The sequence below is a fragment of the Sturnira hondurensis genome, unplaced genomic scaffold (assembly GCF_014824575.4).
Source record: "Sturnira hondurensis isolate 20B ecotype Veracruz unplaced genomic scaffold, ASM1482457v3 Scaffold0010128, whole genome shotgun sequence".
In the NCBI taxonomy this organism is placed as follows: Eukaryota; Metazoa; Chordata; class Mammalia; order Chiroptera; family Phyllostomidae; genus Sturnira; species Sturnira hondurensis.
The window spans coordinates 33,224,464-33,247,666 of NW_028082759.1; the positions used below are offsets into that span (position 1 = coordinate 33,224,464).

Genomic DNA, 23,203 nt, shown 5'->3' on the forward strand with positions numbered 1-23,203 from the left:
ATTTATTTGTTTAGGTAGAGCTTCTTGGTCTATAGAATGGTTTCCTCAACCAAAAAAAAAAAAAAAAAGAACTTTCAAGTTCTTTCATCTACATATGTGTAAGGTAAGTTTCAAGCTGAACAATAGCTTTTATCTTCAAGTCTCAGGGTATCTTTTTGGGAGCACCATTGTTAACAAATTCTAGGAATTTGATCTTTGGGTTCTAGAGATAAGAGAGTTCCCTTTAATAAATGGAATATTCTGTTACTCCCAGAATGTCCTGGTCATTGTCTGACATAGTCTGATACCAAAAGCCACCTTTCAGCTTCCTTCCACCTAGGAAGCAGGCCATCAGTCCAGTCTCTCTAATTCAAGTGTTCAGCTGGGGACAGGGAGACCAAGAATTAGTAAGGAGGGAGTCCTGGCTGGTGACTCAGGAGATGAGATGTCATCTGCCGTTGTGCAACTTCGTTATTCAAGGTAAGTCATTTCACATCTTTGGGTATCAGTTCCTCCATTTTTAAACAATTTTTATTAGATGCTGTATTAGATGACAATTACTTGACTAGATGCCCCACACATTATACAAATAATTTGTATACAGTTAAATAAAAATGTAAAAAATACCAAAGAATGCAGAAAATAAAGCAAAATTCTCTTTCCTTACCATCCCTCTATTACTTTGCTAGGGTTACCATAACAAAATACCACAGACTGAGTGGCTTAAACCATGGAAATTTATTTTCTCATAATTGTAGAGGCTAGAAGTGCAAGATCAAGGTATCAGCAGGTTTGTTTTCTTATGAGGCCACTCTCTTTGGCTTGCAGATGATCGTCTTCTTAATATGTGTTCACATTGTCTTCTCTATGTGCACACATCCTGTGTCTCTCCCTGCATCCTTATTTCTTCTTATAAGAACACTATTCACATTGACTGAGGGCACACCCAAAACAACTTCATTGTAATTTAATTACCTCTTTACAAGCCCTATCTCCAAATATAGTCATTATGAGGTGGGGGGGGGGGGTTAGGGCTTTAATATTAAAATTTGGGTGAGGGGACACAAGTTAGCCTGTAACATATGCCATCAATTTCTCAAAATTGTGTGAAATTTTAGTTTGCTTTAATTTGAACTATGAATTCTTTAGAAAGATCCCTGTCTCTCTCTCTTCTCTTTGAGAAATTTCGAATTATCTTTATTTTGCTTTTGACATGCTTTTATCCTATTTTAAAAGTCTTCCTGGTCCTTAATCACATTACTATTGTGGAAGAATGTACTTCTTTTTGTTTTTTTTTAAATATTTTATTTATTTATTTATCTTTAGAGGGGAAGGAGAGAGGGAGAGAAACATCAATGTATGGTTGCCTTTTGTGCGTCCCCTGCTGGGAGTTGGCCTGCAGGGAACCTGCCTGCAACCCAGGCATTTGCCCTGACTGGGAATCAAACCGGGATCCTCTGGTTCACAGGCCCGCGCTCAATCCACTGAGCTACACCAGCCAGGACTTGCACTTCTTTTTGAAAAATCGTATTCCCAGAGCCTCCAACCTCCCCCTTACAGACCTAGGCAGGCCTAGGAGGAATGAAAAATCACCAGGCAGGAAAATACACAAGGGGAAACTGTAGCCTGGGAAAATGCCTGCCTGGGAAACTGCTTGCCAACCCTACCCATGACAAACAGATGCCCAGCTAAGATTGGGGTCTGGGGTCAGCCTATCTGGCATAAGGGGTGCAGCTTTAACCCAAGGCTGATGAGATGTATCAAGAACAATGGTCAGCAGAAATGGCACCCAGCAATCAGCTCTAGCCAATCAGACTCTGACATCCCAACCAGTTACCCTTTGTGGGGTTTTGTGCTTAAAAACCCTGCCCCTAAGTACAACTGAGCCAGTCTTAACCTCCCTTGCTTGGCTCCACTTCCCCCTCTTATTTCCCACTAATAAACCCTGTTTTTTGGCTCGCTGCATCCATCTGTTCAGTGTCTTGAGTGACTATGACCTAACACCCGCCATCCCTCAATTTGTCTTGATTGCTTTCTTGGCTTGCTGCATCACTGTCAACTTGAGATTTGAGTTTCTTGGTTGGCTCCGCCCCCGCCCCCCCCCCCCTTTTTAAAAAATCCTGTGTACTCCTCTTTCTTGGGTTCTTATTTAGTTTTCCTGAAGTACATCTGTGGTAGCCACAGAGATTCGTTGTTAGATTTCCTTTCAAGAAAGAACTTAATGCCCAGTTGCAAGGAGACTGGTTAACTGAGGGCCTCTGGGGGCTAATTCCTTCAGAGTCCAAGGTTATCAGCCTCTGACCAATGACTGAACAAGGTGACTGGAGGAGGGCCTAGCCATTTCTGCCCAACTCAGGACTCTTCAAAAGGGAAGTATTTGCTCTGCAGCTCTCAAGGGGGCTGGCAGAGACTGTAAGGCCTGCATCACTATTTAACTGTTACCCCTACCTAATTGTGTGTCCTCCCCTTTTTCCATTCCACAGATGTTACTCCTCAGTAAAACTCTGTGCTCTAGTTCTTTGTCAGCTTTTGCTTACTGGAGAACACAATTGGTATAACATCCTCAATTATTTTTCATTTGTTTCAGAAAGAAATCTTTGGATTTAAACTTTTCATTGGATTTATGAGACCTTGTAAGCATGACCTGTCTTCATATGTGATTGCTACTTCCATTGGTTATACAACTCTAGGTTCAAAATTATTTCCCCACAGAACTTTGGAGGTCTTGCTTTACCGTCTTCTAGTCTCCAGTATTGTTGATAAGTCTGTTCAAAGTCTGACTCTCATTCTTTGTAGTTAGCCTACTTTTTGTTTGTTTTGTTCCCATCTCTGAATACTTTTAGGGTTTCATCTCTATCCTTAAGGCTTTAAAATTTCACTAGGCTCTGTCCATGCATAGTTGTTTTCCATTCATCCTATTTGGATGTCCCTGTCAATCTAATGATTAGTGTCTTTCTTCCATTCCTGTCCCTGCATTGTCTTCGCTTTCTTTTTCTCGAACTCACTGGATAGGCATTGTGTCTTCTGGGTTAATTCTCCATGTTTTCACTTTAATATCTCCTGTTCTTTATATTCTGGTGTACTGAAGGACATTTTCCATTTTATCTTTTATACTTTCAAATCTGATCTTCAGCCATACCTGTGTTATTTTTCACTTCAGCAATCACACTGTTAGTTTTCAAGAACTCAATTATTCTCTTTGTTGCTCCTTTCAATAACATCTTATTCTGGTTTTTACTACTGCAATATTTTCTTAGATGTCCTAGAGGATATCAATTAGCATTTAAAAAATAGTTCTATATTATTCCTTGTATTATTTTTGTTTCTTCCTGGCTCAGTTATATTGTTTATTTACCATGGACTTTTTTTTTAGTTGTAGCCTCTCCCATGTCTTGTAGACATTTACTTATATTCATGAATAAAGGACTACATTGATCTGTACCTACAAAATTTGTACCCATAAATGGGAAAGCCTGCTTGTCCCTAGCAGGCTTTGATGGTGCATGAGAGAAAACAACCATGCTGGTCCAAGATCCCCCAAACTGGCAACTCAAGGAGGGACTCATTCTGGATAGCCGTTCTTTCTCTCTGTGTCTATTGTTATTAGGTGCTGCTTCTTTCCCCAGCCCTATACTTATCCTGTGGGCTCTTCCCAGGTAAATATACTCTTCCCAGGTAAATTTACTCTGCTTAAGCAGTTCTCTAGGCAGCTCAAGCTGAGGACAAAAGCTGCAGCAACTGCACAATGTTGTAGGCTTCTGAGGTTTGTGCTGCTCTGCCTCTGTACCTGTAGCCTTTTTGGGAGCTCCTTGGAGAGAATGGTTCTGATTCTACTGGCTTCTAGAATGTTTATTCTGAGCTGTGGCTTTTTTCCATTCTGGGCTATGTGTCTATACAATCTCATTTGCTTCCCACATCACAGAAATTATAATCTCAGGTTTACTGATGGTACCTCATGTTGTTTTCCATACTGCAAAGACTTTTCTTTTTTTATATCTTTATAATCTCTTCATTGGGATCCTAGGGAAGAGAAGATGCAATTATATGTGCCTAAAAATAAGGCTAGACATGAGCCACCCTAATGGCTTCATGTAATCTTGACCCCTGGACACATTTTGGGGATCAGGGGTATGCATCTAACTGAAGCCAGAACAATGAAGAGCTTTGCAATCAGGACTGAGAAACAGAAGTAAGTCTCTAGATAACAGATGCCCTAGTCCATCTGGGTTGCTATAACAAAGTCAGACTGGATGGCTTATAAATTATTTATTTACCACAGTTCTGGAGGCTAAAAGTCCACAATCAGGCTGCCAGCATGGTCAGATTCTCCTGACCATGGAGAATGGTCACCCAGATTCTCCACCCAGATTCTTCAGGTGAAGATTCTCCTTCTGCTTGCAGACTTTTGAACTTCTCACTGTATCCTCACATAATAGAAGAGAGGAGGGAATCTCTCTGGAACCTCTTTTACAATGGCTCTAATCCAGTTTATAAGGGCTCTGTCTTTCATGATCTAATCATCTCCCACAGATCTCCACAACCTAATATCAAGTGGGCATTAGGTTTTCAAAACATAAATTTGAGGGAACACAAATACTAAATTTATAGCAGTAGACTCTGAGGGATAAAGGTCAGAAACTTTTGTGGGGGAGCAGCACCATGTTTTCAATTCTGTGCACTAGAGAGCATAAGAGAAGCTGAGAAGCACTGAAAGGAAAGGCATAAGGCCCAATTTTATTTCATCCTTGGTTTCCCTGGGACACACTATTTTTATAATGTCTCTCTTGCTTACACTAACTCATTGTTATTTTTTGTCACAAGTAGAGAGCCAGAAATCTTATACCATGTTGCTCCTTTTGGAATGTGTTGTTATGGTCTGGCTGGCTCTTTGGGTAAAGGTTGCATCAGAAAGTTACACCAAGGGGCCAGGGTTTCTACCCCAGTGCAACAGTGGTCATGACAGTGACCTGTGCAGATAATAAAAGCCTTACTTGCCACCCTTGTAAAATGAAAACTTGCAAATATGATGCAGTCTCTTTTCTCTTAGCCTAATTTGCAGGCATCTGTCCATAAACCAAGGGGAGGGATATAACATGCCCCCAACTTCCCATGAAGATAGTATATATTTTTAACTTAGAGATACTATGTAACTTCAAAGATATATTAGCTTGTTACATCTGAAAAATGGCAAAATGTTCACTAGGAAACAAATAAAACCCACCATTATTTTGTTTAGTCTGTGCTTGCCCCCTACCCCTTAAGTTTTTAGCTTAACCATATTCGTGTATGGTTAAGCCTTACACGAAGGTTTCCTCAGCTCTAAGGAAAGCACTTCCCCACTTAAAAACAAGCCCCTTTCCCTAACTTCACATTTTCGTTTCCTCAGCGCATCTCTTACGGAACTTCATATTTTACTAAAGCTTTTACTTTTAGGAATTGCTGTCTTACTTGCAGAGGTTTAAGAAATAACTCTAAACTCCTCTCCACAAATAGATTAATACAACCTCAAAATAAAGGTTCAGTTTGCTCAAACCAATGTAATGCCTTCTTGGTTAAAGACTTGACGGCATAACCGAAGTCATTGAATGGTTTTCATCCTGTGCTTAAAACCAATGAGGAGCTCCATACCTTAAAAATAAATAAACCAAGCAGGACCCGGCTCAAAAAATATCACTGTACATAACCGTAACTTCTTGCTCTCTGTACAGTCGGGGTTGGGGGGGTGGGCAGTTTCTCCAGTAGTAGTGACTGATGACTTCAAACATATTACTGAGGGATTTGAGCTGCAGTGAGAGTTGCTCAGGAATTCGAACCAGCTTTGTCACGGGAATTGCGGGCCTCAGTTTGCGAGTTCCTAACGGCGAGGGGGTCGGGCTAGTGCTTCAGAACCTCTGGAAATGACGCGCGACAGCGATGGTGCGATGGCTTTCTGAGCTCTTGAGTGTCCTAAATTACGCTGGGCACTTGTGGTTTGGAGAACTCAGAGTAATAATCTATGGGGGGAGGGGACAGGGCAGGTTTGTTGTTTTGTTTGGTAATCTGTGGTTTTATAACCTGAGGTGACAAAACGCCGAGCCAGGCAGGAGTCGAACCTACAATCTTCTGATCCGTAGTCAGACGCGTTATCCATTGCGCCACTGGCCCCTCACAGTAAAACTAGGTGGGGGTATACAAACCGTAAAGTAAGGGGCCTTACCGAACGGTCACCCCCAACACGCGGCAGTAAAGGAAAAGTGAGACAGGCACGCAGCAGAAGCGTCAAAGTCTCAGGATCTTGGCACCACAGGTACTAGGTACCCGAGTTGGAATTCACGCTGGGTGAGTTGCTCCCGTCTGGAGCCTCGGGTTATCTTTCTGCGCACGCATAAAACGACGCAGGCACGTAACGCTCCCGTCTCCAGACTGCGCATGCTCAAAACTATATCTAAAAATTGGGCCAGCTTTGGTTTTTGTGTTGAATATGTGGAGCTGAGAACCGCCGCCTCGTCCCTTCGATAGCTCAGCTGGTAGAGCGGAGGACTGTAGTTGACTTTTCAAATGATAAGCCATCCTTAGGTCGCTGGTTCGATTCCGGCTCGAAGGAGACAGGTGTATGTTTTTTCTTTTCCATCAATATTGCAGGACTTACTATTTTTTTTACGTAGTTACGGTTTTCTAATACATTACATTCCAAAGAACGCTTGGAAGTTCTAGCATTTTAGTTCCAGTTTTGCCCTAGGGCAGCATGTCCGGTGCGAAGTCTTTTGCGGATCCCGGAAGCAGGCGCTGCGGTTCAAGTTTCAGGCTCAGCAGTGAGCCTGCGCTCGGTCGGAGGCTGCGGGTCAGAACCCTGTGCTTGTTTCCAAAAGGTCCTTGGCGTTTCCCGAGCCTCTGAGCCACGCAGAGAAAACCAGCACTGCCACGCCGCCGGCTCCCCGGGGCCGCGGACTTTCTCCTCAGAGACCCCGGCAGGGCCGGCGCCTTGGCAGTCGCTGCGCCTGCCTGCTGCCTTGGGGAAGTGGGAGGTCCGCGAGGAAGATCTTGTACCCAGGGGACCTCGGAGTCAGGAAGCACGGCAGAAAACACACGAAAGCAAGAAATGTGTAAAAGTCATGAAGAAAAGTCAGAACGGATTCCTCTCACTCCCTTCGATAGCTCAGCTGGTAGAGCGGAGGACTGTAGGGGTCTATTCACTGTTATCCTTAGGTCGCTGGTTCGATTCCGGCTCGAAGGAGAGGCTTCTATTTTGTTACTTTCGCTTTAGTTATGAAGACGTTCATAGTCCAGAATATCTAACTTCGCTCCTAAACGTGCTGACGTCTCTCTAGGGGAAGAGATAAGGGGTGGTGACAGCCAGTGGGGGATTAGCTCAAATGGTAGAGCGCTCGCTTAGCATGCGAGAGGTAGCGGGATCGATGCCCGCATCCTCCAGTTTTCGTTTTCTGTAGCCCCCTGTGGTCATTTTTTTTTTTCAACTCTGAATGTTGTTTTAAGTCAGCCACAGGGCAAGTGAGGAGTATGGCAAGTTTGAAGTTTCTGTTTTGTAAAACTTGCAGACAAGGGATATGAGTGCTGGCCGTTTATCCTTCAAGTTTTAAAAGTTTCGACCTACTTTGGGAAGTTCACAAGATTGGTTCTTTTTCTCTCCTCAAACAGTGACAGATTGCAGTCACATCTTGTCATTTCAATTCCTTTGTGATTTCTGATCGATGGCTGCTCTTCCCGTGATCCTTCTAGGACTAAGCTGTCCATAGTTAGAATAGCTGACAGATGGAAAATCAAAGTTAACAACAACAACAACAAAAAAAAACAACTTGGAAAAGTGCGCTGACTGCTTAAAACTTCTGCTGAGCCCTGGAAGGGAGGACTGTTTTCCTCCATCTCAGCTACGTACAATGGTGAGCCTGGCTCTGAGCAGATGGGAGTTTGAGGCAGTGGGTGCCTGAGGAGAGGTGACCAAATGGAGAAAGACCCTGGACCCAGAGTTTGCTGGTGGAAGAGAGTTTTAATGCCATTTTTCTCCTGAGAAATAAATGTATGAAGTTAAAGACAGAACATCACTAAGGAAATTAATTAGAAGAAAATTATACAGGGTCCGGCAGAATTAAGGCCTGCTTGAATGTGATTGGTAGGGTAGTAATATGGATGTAATAATTTATAGTTTTAATTTGAACATTTCATCTAAAATGTCATATGGTGTCCTTGAGTGCAATAGTGTTATGTTACAGAATTACATGCTTATGATTTTGTAATAAAAGATTTTGTAATAAAAAAGGGGTGTTATTTGTTCCAGACTCTGTATATAGGGCTGCTCTTGAGTGTAGTCTCAAAGACAAGACAAAAAACACACATACACTCACTGAAAGATTCAGAGATTGAGCAAAGCACACACAAAGGGTTTTCTGGCCATGAGGTCTCCCTATCTTAATTTTCTAAAGTACAGCCACAAAAAAAGCCATTGAAACCATACTGCAGTACTAAATTTACAACATAAATCTTTGAGACAAAGACAGGGACATTATCTTTTTTGAATACTACAATTAATAAATGATCATTTTTTTATCCAAAGTTCATTTTAGGGTTCTAGGCAACCTGTATATTTTTGTTACCACTAGGTACAACCTGCTGTATTTTTTTGGTATATCTTTCATTTTTTAGAACAGTCTCTGATTTTATCCCATTTTACTCTTTTCAATAAAGTATTTTAATGGAATGTTTTAAGTGATTCACTTAAAATATACCCTCGTTGTTTGGGGGAAAACAGATTATAAAGTAGGAAAAGGAATCCTTTTACCAGATGATATGTCTCAAATTTTGGGATTATGGGTGTTCTAGCTGGCTGACAGAAGGAGCTGGCAGTGAAACTATATGAAGGACTAAAAGAACAAGAGATGCACAATAAGGCAAAAGAATGGGAAGGAATACACCCAGATTCTATGTGGAGAACATATGTTTAGGACAGATGAGTGAGAAAGAACTCAAATAAGGTTTTAGGATTAGAAACCTGGGTATGGAATGAAATTCATGACCAAGTGGGATTTATTCCAAGAATATGAGTGGTTCAACATTCCAAAATCAACATTAATTCATCATAGCAAATAGACTAAAGAAGAAAACCTGCATGATCATTTCAGTAGATGCACTAAAGTATTTGATAACATTCAACATACATTCCTAATTTTTAAAACTGTCAGCAGACTTGGAAGGGAAGGGAACTTCTTCAAACCAATAAAGGGCATCATTGAAAAAACACACAGCTAACATTATACTTAATAGTATGAATGCTTTCCTCCTGAGAACAGGAACAAAGCAAGGATGTCCATTCTGGTGTTTCTAGTAAGTGTAATAGGCAAGAAAAAATGAAGTAGAAGACTTATAGATTATAAAGGAAGAAGTAAAACTATCTCTATTTACAGCTCATTTTTGAAATATTGATTACATGTTGATAATAGTTTATATGTTTGGTGGTTAAATAGAATATATTAATGAAATTAATTCCATTTGTTTCTAATTTTCAGTGTAGCTACTAGAATTTAAAATGATATATATAGCTCCTATATGTCACTCACATCTTATTCTATTAGACAGCTAGATCAGAGAGATCAGCTAGGTAAGGGCCAAATCAGGTCTTAGGGATCCACAGTGAAGATTAATATCTTTATCCTAGGGTTGATATGACCATTAATGGGATTTAAATAGGGAGTGATACATGAAAAATAGATTGCAGAAGGCAAGAATAAATTCAAATCATTAGAAGGCTGGGGTGAAGGGGAGGTACGGGAGGATTGTGCATGCTAAGGATGGAGTCAAGGAGGACCTGGAGCCAAGGTAAGACATTCAGACATCGTCACTGGGAAGGCCTCAGCTAAAATATTTGCTATTTATTGGTACTGTCACTTTATTTCTGGCGAAGGAATGTTCATAGGAAAGCACAATATGTTAGTTTTCAAACATTTCCTCAGAGATGGTTACAATGCAGGAAAAATTTATAAACAACAGGTTTGGAAAAGGAGTAATCAAGATGAAAAAAAAGCTTTCAGTCAGAAATTTGGAAACTACCTAATGAAAGAAATGTCAAAATATTGGCTTCTGTTAAGTACTTTCAAGGTAGTTCATTTCTCTTTAATTTTAGATGTTATAATTTTTTTCATAAAAAATTTAAAAGTCACATGGCCTATTGACAGGTGACTGCTAAACTGAAAAGACCAACAATGCAGACAGAAGGAAAATGTCAAGTATTTTCTAGATGTCATGGGTCAACTCCTTGCTATAAGAAGATCCTTGTTTTCCCTTCCATCAGAGCTGTTCTTTGCTTCAAACTATATCTGTTTTTCACTTTCCTTTACCTCTATCTGACCATAAGTCCTCTATTTGTGTGATGACTTACCCAGTTTCTTAGGCACCCATCTTTCTTCCTCTGATCTATCTGGAAGATCAGGAAACTGCTGGAGGAGGTGAGAGCAGTGGTGGTTTTGTTTCCATTTTTAAATGTTTAAACATACTCCCACACCCGGCTGATGGAACTCAGGCATGAGGGGCAATCAGGACTTCAACTAATTGGCCAGAGTTGGTTTCAACCCCCTATCCTAGTGTGGGTTAGGAAAAGTGGCAGAACTTGTGTACCACTCCTATAGAGTCCAGGATACCTTCAGGAGACTAGCCTGGTTTTCATGTCTCTGTGGAGGCCCAAGTCCACTCCAAATCTCAGTGACTAGAGCTCTCAGACTGTGTGAATGATTTGGGAGTAGACTAAAATTTTCTGCTTCCTCTCTAGAACGGATTGCTTCTCCCGTGCCTCATTCTCAACTCACATGCCCACCCTACAGACTGCTGGTCTCTGAGAGTGGGGCGGGGTGGGGGCAGGATGGAGGAATGGAGAAAAGCAGATGAAGAGGAGAAGTAAATTATTATCCACAGTTTCACTCATATTCCAGTGGGATTCTTGCTGGTTTCCTGTGCAGTCTTCAGGGGAAATTCCAGGAAAAAATAAAAGGCAGAGAGAGCAAGAAGGAACAGAGGGAAAAAGAAGTAGGTATCAACTCTATATTAAATAATCAAAATGGGGATTCTCAATATCAAAATTAATACTGTTTCACGGGGTTTTTCTTTTCCCTACAAATTCTGCAAAATTAGGTTATGAATGACACTCATTTATAAATAAAAGAACTGAAATCCAGCTAGGTGAGGTCAGTTCCCTGAGACTACGAAGCAAAGTGGACATCAGTGCCGAACAGGCCTGTCTTCTGACTCACTGTGGAGCCTCTCCCCACAACATGGCACATTGCTCAGACTCAGCATCTGAGTCATCTCTGTGAGCTCTACTTTCATAGTTGACCCAGAATCCATTTCCTCCTTTCCTTCCCCACTGTCATTGCCTAGTGCCAGGGCTTTGTGACCTCTACGTAGGCTATTGGCAACAGCTTTCCATCTGGTCTTTAGCCAGGTCACTGTCCCAACCACCACTGTGAGATTAATCTAGCCAATGTACAACTCTCATGGAAACGTCCCTCTGAGAAACTTTTAATGGCTTCCTGCTGCCTAATTTATTAAGTGTTTAAAACTCTTCAGCCTGGTGTCTATGGCCTGTCAATGAGCCAGCACTGTGCTCTGTACTCCAGTCCAAAGCACCCTACACCCTGAGTACTTCCAGCTCTCTGGTATTCACTCTCTTTGCTTCTGTGCCTTCTCCTAGGAAGCCCCACCTATGACCCAACTAAGTTCCTCAGTAGATCAATTAAAATGCTACCCTTCCTATGAAGCCCTCCTAATTCCTCCAGCTCTAAAATTCTATACCTCTATGTAACATGTTGTCTTGTACTGTGGTTCTGTATATGTGTATCTCATCTCAGTCATCTCTAATGTTAGACTGAGCTCCTTGAGGCCAATGACCTGTGTCTAGTTTGTCTTTCAATCCCCAGGTACCAACACAATGGAAACACATGATAAACAATGTTTTTTGAAAGAATGATTTCCTTTTATAAGGATAGACTCTGCTACAATGTATATCATCAGTTTAAGTGTTTTTCTTTAAGTTGCAAGGTCTTTTAGAGTAGAAACTTTCTTTATACTGTGCTCAGACCTTCATAACCATGCAGTGATAAACACAATTAATTACCCAGGCTGACTGAACTGAAGTAATGCAGTAAAAAGATTTCACCAGTTCCCTTCTTTATTGTAATTGCTCAATACCTATTGAAAAGGATAATAAAATTCTCTAAAGATCCCTGAAACATTTATGAATATGTATAACTTATTATTAGTTAATGGAGCTTTTAAGATTTTCAATAAGCTTTCAGTACACACAGCACTAAGACCACACATAACCAGTCACAGCAACCTAGTTTCTACGTCAATTAAGTGCACATCAGGGATACCATAAACAAAATATCTTCATTGTTTGAGATTTTTCAAATCAAGAAGAAATGAAGCTGCAAATTCATCACATAAAAAATAAACATGTATTTTTTTATTTTCAACCTGATTTAAAAATTTTAATAAAATATATACAAGGGGGATCCCTTGCCTCCCCCAAACCTAGAATTATCTTCTGGAGGGCAGACCCCTTATAGTATAAGCTTCTCCCACTAGATGAGTGTTCTGGGAACCCACTGTATAAGTAAGTATACTGGCCAGTGTTGTTGTGAGAGGCTGCATTCGGCTTCAGTGAATATATTTTCTGAAGACTCAACATGTTCACCCGTTTCATGGTGGGTGATTTACAAGCTCCCCTGCCCACACTGCACTGAGTGTTCATCAGTTTTTGATCAAAAACAGCATGATCTCTATGCCCCACCCTCCCTATTTACCTGGTTTCACCCTGAGCGACTTTTTTGTTTGTTTCCCTGGATGAAAAAAAGTCCTCAAAGAAAAATGATTTGCCAATGTGGAAGAGATGAAACAAAAAAATGACTGAAGCACTAAAAAGCATCAAAATCGTTGATAGGAATATTGCATCAAATGGAGAATACTTTTTGAAGGTGGCTGAAATTTAAACATGTAAGAATAAGCACACATTTTTTTATAAATAAATTCTGGGTTTGAGGGCCCCTCCCTTGTATTAATGAAACAGTTGTTTGAAAAAATCCTGGCAAATATTGAAATTGATGTTTACAACCCAAGAGCAGACCAAGGAGATCAGAAACTACCATCTGAAATACTGACTTGGAGGACGAGGCAAATGCAGACAATGCAGGTATTTCACAGGACTTCGTTTTCACTTCAGTTGGCAGTGGCACTGATATTTGTCACCCATTATATGTCAAAAGAAATAATGGGTCTGCTAACCCATGTGCCAGTTACTTCTTCATTATTGATAGTTGTTGCACCTTTTAAAGACTGTCCAATTTCCTTTGTACTTGGGGGGGCGGTGTAGGGGTGGGAGTGGGAGTACAAGATGAAAGAAGGTTAAAGGAGAGGGTAAGTGGTATAAAGCCGAGAAAAGCACACTAGAGTTTTATCATATCACTTTTAAAAATTACTGAATCATCCACTGGTATTTGAATTTTTTTTACTCGGTAGATACTTTTATAGTGAAAAGGTTTGAAAACAGTTTTTAACTAGAATGTTTTCCATACCAGCACCCCTCCAAAGGTGAAATATTTAACACTGAACAAGTCTTTCTAGACGATTTTCCTTGTGCAGCCAGGATAATGATTTTCAAGACATGTCTTGTTTATCTTCACCAAGGTGATATGATCATGTTGCTTTGAGTAACTCACTTTCTAAACTCTCAAGACAGAAATGGCATTTGTTATACAGCTAGACTCCTGCTTAGGATGCACTCTTCCTAGCCCTGGAAAACCCTGTCACCAGGTCCTCGCTGAAGACTCACCGAGGGCAGGGCTCAGTGACTCCACAGTACGCACATTCGCATTTGTTGTTGACAACTGTCTGCTTCGACCTCCTTCTCACAACCCTGTCTAAATGGGGTTTGTAATCCTTCTTCCCACTCACTCTTTTCACTCCCTGGGGTAGGAATGTTGGATCCTGTTCTCTGTCACCTGTCAGAATCTGTCCTCCTGTCACTGGCTTATATGGACAAATCAGCCTTCTGTCACGTGACCCCAGCTGCTAAAAACAGCTCCGGCTCCCACTCTGAACCTGGGCCTGAAACAATGTCCTCCACCAAAAGAAACATGAAGGACACTTGATCACACCAGCCTTGGAATTATTTCCAGGAAACACTTGTAGAGACCATTCGGAACAACCTTTCCCTGGCAGCGCACACGGGGACGGCCAGGAGATGAGTGCATCTTTGAATTATAAGTCTTTTTCCAAAGAGCAGCAGACCATGGACAACTTAGAGAAGCAACTCATCTGTCCCATCTGCTTAGAGATGTTCACGAAGCCTGTGGTCATTCTCCCCTGTCAGCATAACCTGTGCAGGAAATGCGCCAGTGATATCTTCCAGGTAGGTTTGTTTGGAATGTAGGGGTGGAAAACATTCCTCTGAATCAGGTGCTTAACTTTAAGGTGATCTCCTTTAGAAAACTTTAAAAGGCTGCATTCATTTTCAGAAAAAACAAAGATATTTTAATGACTTGCTTTGTGCTTTGTTGTCAGCCTCCTCTTATTCCCAAATCTAATTTTATTTCAGCACTAAGAATCATATTTATTTTATTTTTTTCAAAAATGGAATCTGTTTCAAAATTGTAAATGAATTGCTATCCAAGATATTAATGTTGGAGTTCTGGCTGGAACTGAAAATGTTAGATGGAAAAACCATCTCATGCTGAAAACGGTACACGGCAGTTGACTGTAGATGAGCTCTGGCTCTGTGGTTTAGGGCCACTCGAGGATAGGGCCCTAAGGGGTAATCTTATGGCAAGCTTAAAGTAGAAGTTGATGTTGTGTGTAGTCACAGAGAATGAAGAGAAGTCTCAGAAAAGCTACCCATGGCATTACTCAATTCCTCTTTCCTTGCTTGGCAAGAACAGGCCTCTAACCCGTACTTGCCCACAAGAGGAGGCACTACCATGGCATCAGGGGGCCGATTCCGCTGCCCATCCTGTAGGCACGAAGTGGTTTTGGACAGACATGGGATATATGGACTTCAGAGGAATCTGCTGGTGGAAAATATCATTGACATCTACAAGCAGGAGTCCACCAGGTATGACTGCTCCATGTATGAAGCCCATTTGAAGTTTTATTTGGTTGTTTTAGTGGGTCACTACACTGAAGCTAGTTTGGCAATCACAGGCTAATTGTTTTGTAGCAAACTGTTTTCCCAAGTCAGTCTTTTCCAGTGGGAGAGAGAGTTACTTATGGGAGGAAAGAACGGAGCTGGTGACCATGCTTTTGTATTAATTTAAGAATGAAGTAACTCAATACTAATCCAGTCCAGATGGTAACATTGAAAGAGGCATCAGGCTGTCCCACCACATACTTTATATTATATGGAATGTAGACGTTTCTGCACTTCACAGGTCCTTTGTGGCTCCAGAAAATTACAGCATAGTATAAAAGCATAGTATAAAACTTTATGTAAAAACGATGGCATAAAACTTTATAGAAAATCACAGAAAGGACATCTCCCAAAATAGTCCATTCCTAGTTCAAAGAGTCTCACCTTAAAATTATCTAGATGATAACAATAAAAACAAAACTCTCTAACATGTTATGATATTGAGTCTGAAAGCTACAAAGGAAGGCATAGTCCTGGCCTTTAACAACTTACAGTTTAGAGACATGGGGGGTGGGGGGGAAAGATGGAGTGCATGTTACATTTCCCTACCTCTATCTAGATTGCATTACTGCACACTATGTCACTTACCTGTTGATTGTTTGAGATACATTATATACACCAATTAATTTTTTTAAAGGGGGGGGGCTTCTTCCTCAGCAAGTCACATTGGCTATAGTGTTCCTTTTTTAGAGACAACACGGTGAAAGCTCATTCCTCGAAGTCATGGTATGAAGAGCCCTTTTTCACTTGTATACAGGTCAGGTGGGTCCACAAAGCTTGACAGCACTATTGAGACCATCTAGAAATGACCTCATTGTGATTCTTACTAGAAGACATGTATTTACGGAACATCTGCAGGGCTCCGAGAGCCTCACACTCTTGGAAGGAAAGCCGTTTTATAAATCTAACATGTAATTATTGTAATCACTATGGCTATTAGTTTCTGGTTATGACTCAGAACTAAATTAGGTAGTGCCAGGGTACAGATGGAGCTGGGGAAGAAAAATGGTTGTTGGTACATATTGCAGAGATACAGAGTTGGCTATTCCCCTTGAGCCCAAAGTCTCTTGAGAAGAAGAAAAGTACAATTGTTGCTGTTGCTTGAATTTCACTGTATTTCATTACTTTAAAATGCAAACACATACACTGTCTCTTTAAAAAATTAAGCTGTTATTAAGGGAATTTATACAAAGACTGATTTAGTGCATAGCACAGTGCCTTGGACAGAATAGTTGCTCCATAGGTGCCAGCTGATTAAGCAACACCACAAACCTTCCTCCGTGATCTAGTTATCATAATAATTTTCTGTTTTACTGCTTGACACAGTGAGAGCTTGAGACATGTGAAATAACAATAATTGTTATGAAATCCAGAGAAGAGGAGATGTTACAACTTGTAGCATTAGTAAAACTACAAGACTCGTTAGTTAACTATGAAGTCTGTGTGGTGCATGTGCCCAAAACAGTGCCCAGGTGAGCAAATGGTCTAAGAGCAATGAACCAAATGCCCAACAATGAAGTTCATAGCTGAGTGCAGTAGGGGTGTTTTTGTTTATCAAGTTCTTTTCCTGCTATTGTTTCTTAACTTGAGACTTGCCTTTGGGGCATTTTACTTGGTAGCAAAACCACAGGTTGCACAAAGGGCTCAGACAAATGTTTGGGCATAAATCCAGTTGTTCCTTAGAATCTGGAGGCCTTATAAGCCCAGAATCTTGGACTTCAGGGCATATTAGGGGACCCTGAAATATACAGAGTGAGGTGAACCCAACTTTGACCTGAAGTCATTGGACTTGGGGTCAGAAAGGGGAGGAGCTGGTGAACTTTGACCTTCTACAGACAGGGTAGAGATTGTAGGTCTGGAAAAACTTGACTTTCTTATTCAGAATTCTGCATGGTACTGAACTAGCCACAGTATGGGGGAATGACAAGAGAAGGAACTAATTTTACTAATATTAATAATGAACATAATAATTAACTTTAAAATATAGTAAGTAAAACTAGTATGTGCTGAGTATGTGTCAACCACTGTTCTGGGTGCTTTACACATAAATTTTGTGTAATTCTTCAATTCTCAGCACAATCCTGTGAGGCTTAACTATTATTATTATCTTATTAAAAGTTTTTAATATATATGATTTTAAACATTCAAATAGAACTATAAGGCCGCTTATTTTAGTGGGATTTCAAGAGGAAAGATAAATGTATGTGTTTATTTAAATTCTGCTGTATTTTATTAATAAACCCTTAGCCCAATTTTTTGATATGAGTAAAAGCTGAGCCTGAAAGAAGTTAAGTAATTCGCCTAAGGCCACACAATCCCCTTATGGAGAAGCTGAGCTGGAACTAAGCTTTATGGTTGGTTTGACTCTTAAGCAGAGTTTCACTGCTTGAAATGCCTCTTCGAGACCAGATGCCTATCCTTCAGGAAATTCTAAGATGGTCCCAGCAACTTCAGAGACCAGACAGTGACGCCTACAGACTCCTTGAGTCGAGCCTGTACAAACAGCTAGGGCCCCTGCCAGCACTCGGCGTTGAGCCCTGGACCACACTGTGAGCTGAGCCATCCTCATGTCATGAAAGGGCATTTACATCTTTATTCACCACGCCATGTTTGTCCCAAGTCTGTTACATCTTTTAAGTTGTTTAAAGGTTTTCATTATAAGCTCATTTGTAAGTGGGAAATGCCTCTGGGCCCATGTTGCCACCTAAACAAGAACAACCTAATAAGGACCATGGGAAGTAGTTGTCAATCTGTATTGCTTTATGAAAAATAAATAATCACAATAAACAACTAAACATAGAGCCTATGGCTATTTCCACCTCTTCAGTGTTTGCACGTACTGAAAAAACTGAGTTCTTTCACAATGTCTGTGGTCATAGCTGCTGACACCAGAACAGCACAGAGGTGCAGGCCACCTCAGGGAATGCCCAGGAGACAGGAGCCGCAGCAGTACCGCCTGGGCCATTTCCCAGTAAATGTGGTCCAGGCACTTTCTTCACACTTACTGTGAGGTGGAATTAAATGGGAGGGAAAGTTTTAGGGGTGGAGAACCTTTGCCCAAACAAAGACCAAATCACCACTCCCAGTCTCTACACAAGCCCTGGAGTACTTCATCATTTATCAAGAAAGTCTTTAGGCTGTTGTCTGGTCTTTTGCCACTCGTGAGTGCTAAGTGACCCCAGGCTTCCCTATGTTTCACACGCCCTTTCCAAATGAGTGGTTTGATGTTAGAACACCGGGAGCACTACCCATTAATCTGACAAATTCTCTTTCGATTCTCACTCATTAATTCAATAAATATTTCCTGAGCACCCACTCTATGCAAGACACTGATCGTTCTGGGCACTGGGGATCGAGCAAAACAGAAGACAAACCATGGTCCCTGCCCTCAAAAAGTTTATACTCTAGCGGAGGAAAGAGACAGACCTGGGAGGGAGGTACATTTTCTTGAGGGTGGTGTTTATTTTCCTTTGTCAGTTTACAGGCATTTGGCAGAAATCAGGCCAGGAGGTCACTGACTTCATGGAAACATATTGCTATGAGACCAAGCAAAAATCCCTTTTATAAAAATCAGACTCTGAAATCTTGAAGTTGGCAGTCCCTACAATTTCCTTCTCAGACCCAGGGATTTTCCGAGTCTCAAGCACCTAACTTCAACCTAGCGACTTACAGATGTAAATCAGCATATTCACTATCTTTCTCTGAGTTCTGAGTCTGTAGCTACATTATATCACATATCAATATTAGGGGTTTTCAAACATTTTGATTCATGTTTCACAAGAGGAAGTGTTTTGCATTGTGATCTAGTGACGATTACATACATGGATGAATACAGATAATCGATACAATGACATATATACTTTTGTTTCAGGTTCCCATATACACCTATGCACATAAGTTGTACCTATATATGTACAACTGAAACAAAAGTTTCATATATCAATACTTGATCCTTACTACGTGGAGTTCACAGTGTTGGCTATTTTATTTTATTTTATTTTATTTAACAATGCTGGTCATGGCCCCCTAAATTGATTTCATGGCCAATAAAAACTTGCAGTTTTTAAAAACAACTTTTGATAACAACTAAAGAAACAGATTTTGATAACAACTAAAGAAATAAAAATCTGAGATACTTCTAAATAACCATATACTTGGGAGTATAAGACAAGGTTTGGGACTTGTATTTAAGTTTTTCAAATACCTCTGAAAACTATTAACAGCCTCAGTCTTTGGACAAGATGTATAAAAATTCCAGATTCTGGTGTGAGCAGGCTACATCCACACCTCCCACCATGCTCTCCAGAGGGGACCCAAAGCACCACACCTTGGTGCAAATAGGATCTTGAACTTGACACCTAAGCCATAATGATGGTTAGGAGAATATACAGGGTGCTCTCCTGTCTGTGAACTTGGGCTGCTTCAGGTGATTCCACAGCTAACAGGTTATCCTTTAGTAGCAATGATGTGTCCACTTCCCTCCTGGTTTTCATTTCTCATTCCTTGCTTGTCGTCTTACTAGCACATACACACCCAATGCTCCATTATTATCTGCTGCAGCTGGAATAAGTCTTGGTTAGTGCTGATCTGCTGGGAAAACTAAAGCTTGGGGCTTATCTGTGAGATTTGCATTTCCAAGGTCCACCATGTCCCAGAACAGAATTCTGCATTTTTCTTATTGGTCATTTAGTATAATTGTTCACTTTCACTGAGCACATACTACCACTCTTGACCACTGTCAAGTCCTCAGGAAGTTATTTACATTTAATTTTCTGGGTGAATGGCAGGTGTTCTCTTGAAAAACTAGTGGCCTATGGAGACAGTGCTGGGTACTCTCCTAACTTTTAGGAATTGCACTAGCTGGTTTTTGAATGTGGATGGCTCTGGGAGCCTGCGGAATGCGGTCACTATTTACCCAGGGGCTAGCTGGGGTTTGCAATGCTGATGGGCTGTCTGGGCTCCGCCTCAGTGGGAGCTGAGGGATTTTTCTGCTACCTCTTCCCAGACCAGAAAAGAAGGCCGACCAGCCCAGGTGTGAGGAGCATGAAGAGGAGCGCATCAACATCTACTGTCTGAACTGTGAGGTGCCCACCTGCTCTCTGTGCAAGATCTTTGGGGCACACAAGGACTGCCAGGTGGCTCCCCTCACTCACGTGTTCCAAAGGCAGAAGGTAATAGAGTCCCTCCTGTTCCTCCTCTGCAGCCCCTTCCAAGTGCCCTTATGATTGGCTTCCTGCCACCGAAGTCACATGGGGACACAGCCTTGAGCTAAGAAGGGCAGAGGACCCAGTGGGAAGGAATGCTGAGTGCATGTGGCCCCATGGTTCATTCTATGGCAGGTGTTCTGGAAGGCCAGAGATAGAAGGGATGTGGAGGGTCAATAAGGAGGTTGCAGGGGAAGGCTCCCTATTTTGGAGGTTGTGGATTATTGGGGATGAGCAGTGCTGTGGGACTATGAGCTCAAGCTGTTCAAACATTATTTGAAATTCAGACTACAGATAAGGAAAGGACAAGTTTTTCTTCCAGTCACAGAGTAGTTTTCTGCATTCACCAACAAAACGTTCCTTACCCACTACTCCCACCCACCCATCTGTCTCCCTCCATCTAGTGGGGCAGAGACACAATGAATGGCATTTTGTCAAAGAATAATTTCAAAACAGTGCCTTGTGCTGGCCCTCGAGGCTAGGTGAAACTGCCCTTCTAGCCTTTCACTCTAGGCCAGTTGATAAAAGGCCTCCTCTAAATGCCCCTACTCCAGGGCCTCCAGGCTTGGTCCTCTCATTCTGACCAAATGCAGCATCTTCCTCAGCTTATCACTAACCTGCCAATACAGTTTCACCCATGGACAAGTAGGAACTTCTCCATTTGATCCAAATAAATGTAGAGTTCTGTGCTCAAATGGGTGCAGCCACTCCAGGCATCTGGGATTTGAGCAGCTCCACATCTCTGCTTCTTTCTATTAGAGTCATAGATTCCACACTGGGCAACACCAGTTCTCACCACGAGCACTAACTGCTAAAGAAGCAGACTTCAGTAAGACACCTATTGATATAACATTTGTTTTTAATCCACTTATAATTTATTCCTTCCTTCCTTCCATCCCTGCCCCCAATTCTTAGTGCACTAGAACTGAATAGTACCAGTGTCACACTGCTTCCCTCAGAGCCCTGGAGACTCATATGGGATGGACAGAAGGACAGACAGCAGGACTTCTGCTCCACTCCTGTGTGGCCAAAGCAGCTTCACTCTCATCTCTTTCTTCCATTTAGATAAAGGGTTCTGTAGCATTAAACTGTCCTTGCAACCAATGTTCTTGTCACTTAATGTGTGAGAAAAGTAGATCACCAGTTTTGCCCAGCATCATAGACAAGGTAAAGGGAGAGATGAATCAAGTAGGTTTCCCCCCTCTGTGTCCCCTGGTGCTCCTTAGGCCAACCTTGGGAAGGGAGTAAGCACAAACAATGGAATCTCTTCAGATCAAGAATATGAGAGAAATTTCCTCTAGAAACAGCTGTATGTTAGTCGTTTCAAGTTTATAGTGACTTGTAGTCTAGTATGTGAGTGTGTGTACACTTAGTACATAGAAGGTGTATATGTTGAATAAGTATAAGTAAATAAGTGAATGAATGAATGAATGAATAGTCACTATATATATTTTCCTAGTAAACTGATCCTCAGATGACTTGGCAAATAATTTATTTTGGGTCCATGATGTCACGTACTAGACTCCATTCAATTTTAAATGATATTTAGAATTCTTTAGCTTGAGCATGCTATTCTATCTGTGGCCTATAATTTAGCTTTTTAAATATTTTTAGCAGGGCCACAGTCAGTAAGGAATTTGATGAAAAATCTGAAACCTCGTCCCACACAAATGCATTTCTATACTTATCCATATGGAGTTTTATTTCCAAGATTAGGAGGTTCTACACCTCCCAAGCCCCAATGTTACTCTTTAGGGTTTTCTGGATCCCAGATTAAGAACCCATTGAGGACAATGCTATGATGAATACACAATCAGTGCTGACTAGAAAACCCCAAAGATCTTGTACCCCTCTTTTCTCCTCATTAGTCTGAGCTCAGTGATGGTATTGCTGTCCTTGTGGGAAACAACGATCGAGTCCAGGGAGTGATTAGCCAGCTGGAGGACACCTGTAAAACTATTGAGGTAAGTCAAGTCTCCATAGGAATATAACCCAAGCCCAAAATCCTGGGGGTGTGACTTCCTCAATACCATGCTAGAAGTCCCCATTTCAACATTTAATGACCTCCTTCCTGGTTTGTGTCTAAAATATTCACCTCCTGGTACAGGAAGAGAAGAGACCTCATGAGTCAATAAGGCATATTTCACCACAGTTACTAGGCTTTTGTTATATGTGTTGCTCCTTCCTGGTCAACACATTTTGAAAGATTGGCTACACGAAAAATAATTCTCAGTAATGAAAATGAGTGTCGTCTGTTTTTATAGCACAGTTTCTTTGGGAAAATAGAAATGGTTTTAGGAAATGCTAGTTAGTGCTTTAGGAATTCATATGTGGGTTTGAGCTGCATCTCTGCGCCCTGACAGTGGAGCTGCAAAGGGCCAGCAGGACGACGGAGATCTGCCTGACCGTGGTTACAAAACGACTCAGTAGCTGGGAGTTCACGGAGGCCGGAGTTCTCATTCATTCAACTCTCTTTGTCCTCTTCCTGGCCCAGTACCTGGCACATAATAAGCACTAAATGAAAACTTGAACAAAAGGATGAATGGCTGGTTCTTTAGCTTACACTTAGGGTTGGCATGTAAAAGACATGGGGAATCTACTCTTTCTCAAGGTCATTTACAAACTGTCATTGCTGAAGGCAAAATGCTGAAGCCTAAAGAGATTTAGCTCTGGAGCAGGTATCTTTTCAAGACTTGAAGATTCACAGGCCAGTTAGGCCATGCTGCAGAGGGGCAGGTGTCAGACATCTGGGTCTCTGGTTCTGGACCTGGGAGCCCTTTGTTCCTCCCTCCCTGCTCTTAGTGACTTCAGGTGCAGAGAGTGAGGCTCTGTACTGCTCAGTTCATGGCTTACTGTC

General features: G+C 41.4%; 1 protein-coding gene and 4 non-coding genes across 10 annotated transcripts in view; 4 read left to right on the forward strand and 1 right to left on the reverse strand.

Moving 5' to 3' along the window:
• Positions 1-6,050: 6,050 nt before the first annotated feature.
• TRNAR-ACG (transfer RNA arginine (anticodon ACG)) lies at positions 6,051-6,123 on the reverse strand. The gene has a single exon. It is a non-coding gene; the product is annotated as a tRNA-Arg (tRNA).
• A 344-nt stretch (positions 6,124-6,467) lies between these two features.
• Positions 6,468-6,562, forward strand: TRNAY-GUA (transfer RNA tyrosine (anticodon GUA)). The gene is made up of 2 exons: positions 6,468-6,504; positions 6,527-6,562. It is a non-coding gene; the product is annotated as a tRNA-Tyr (tRNA).
• A 541-nt stretch (positions 6,563-7,103) lies between these two features.
• On the forward strand, positions 7,104-7,192 carry TRNAY-GUA (transfer RNA tyrosine (anticodon GUA)). The gene is given in 2 exon segments: positions 7,104-7,140; positions 7,157-7,192. It is a non-coding gene; the product is annotated as a tRNA-Tyr (tRNA).
• A 124-nt stretch (positions 7,193-7,316) lies between these two features.
• TRNAA-AGC (transfer RNA alanine (anticodon AGC)) lies at positions 7,317-7,389 on the forward strand. The gene has a single exon. It is a non-coding gene; the product is annotated as a tRNA-Ala (tRNA).
• A 6,645-nt stretch (positions 7,390-14,034) lies between these two features.
• Positions 14,035-23,203, forward strand: part of TRIM55 (tripartite motif containing 55) — a 40,721-nt gene continuing 31,552 nt past the window's right edge. For all 6 annotated transcript variants that reach the window (XM_037058646.1, XM_037058642.1, XM_037058645.1 and 3 more), the window contains exons 1-4: positions 14,035-14,368; positions 14,895-15,067; positions 20,148-20,313; positions 22,215-22,310. In XM_037058646.1, the coding sequence (XP_036914541.1) occupies positions 14,201-14,368; positions 14,895-15,067; positions 20,148-20,313; positions 22,215-22,310 (603 nt within the window). In that variant the 5' untranslated portion in view covers positions 14,035-14,200. The remainder of the gene's footprint in view (positions 14,369-14,894; positions 15,068-20,147; positions 20,314-22,214; positions 22,311-23,203) is intronic.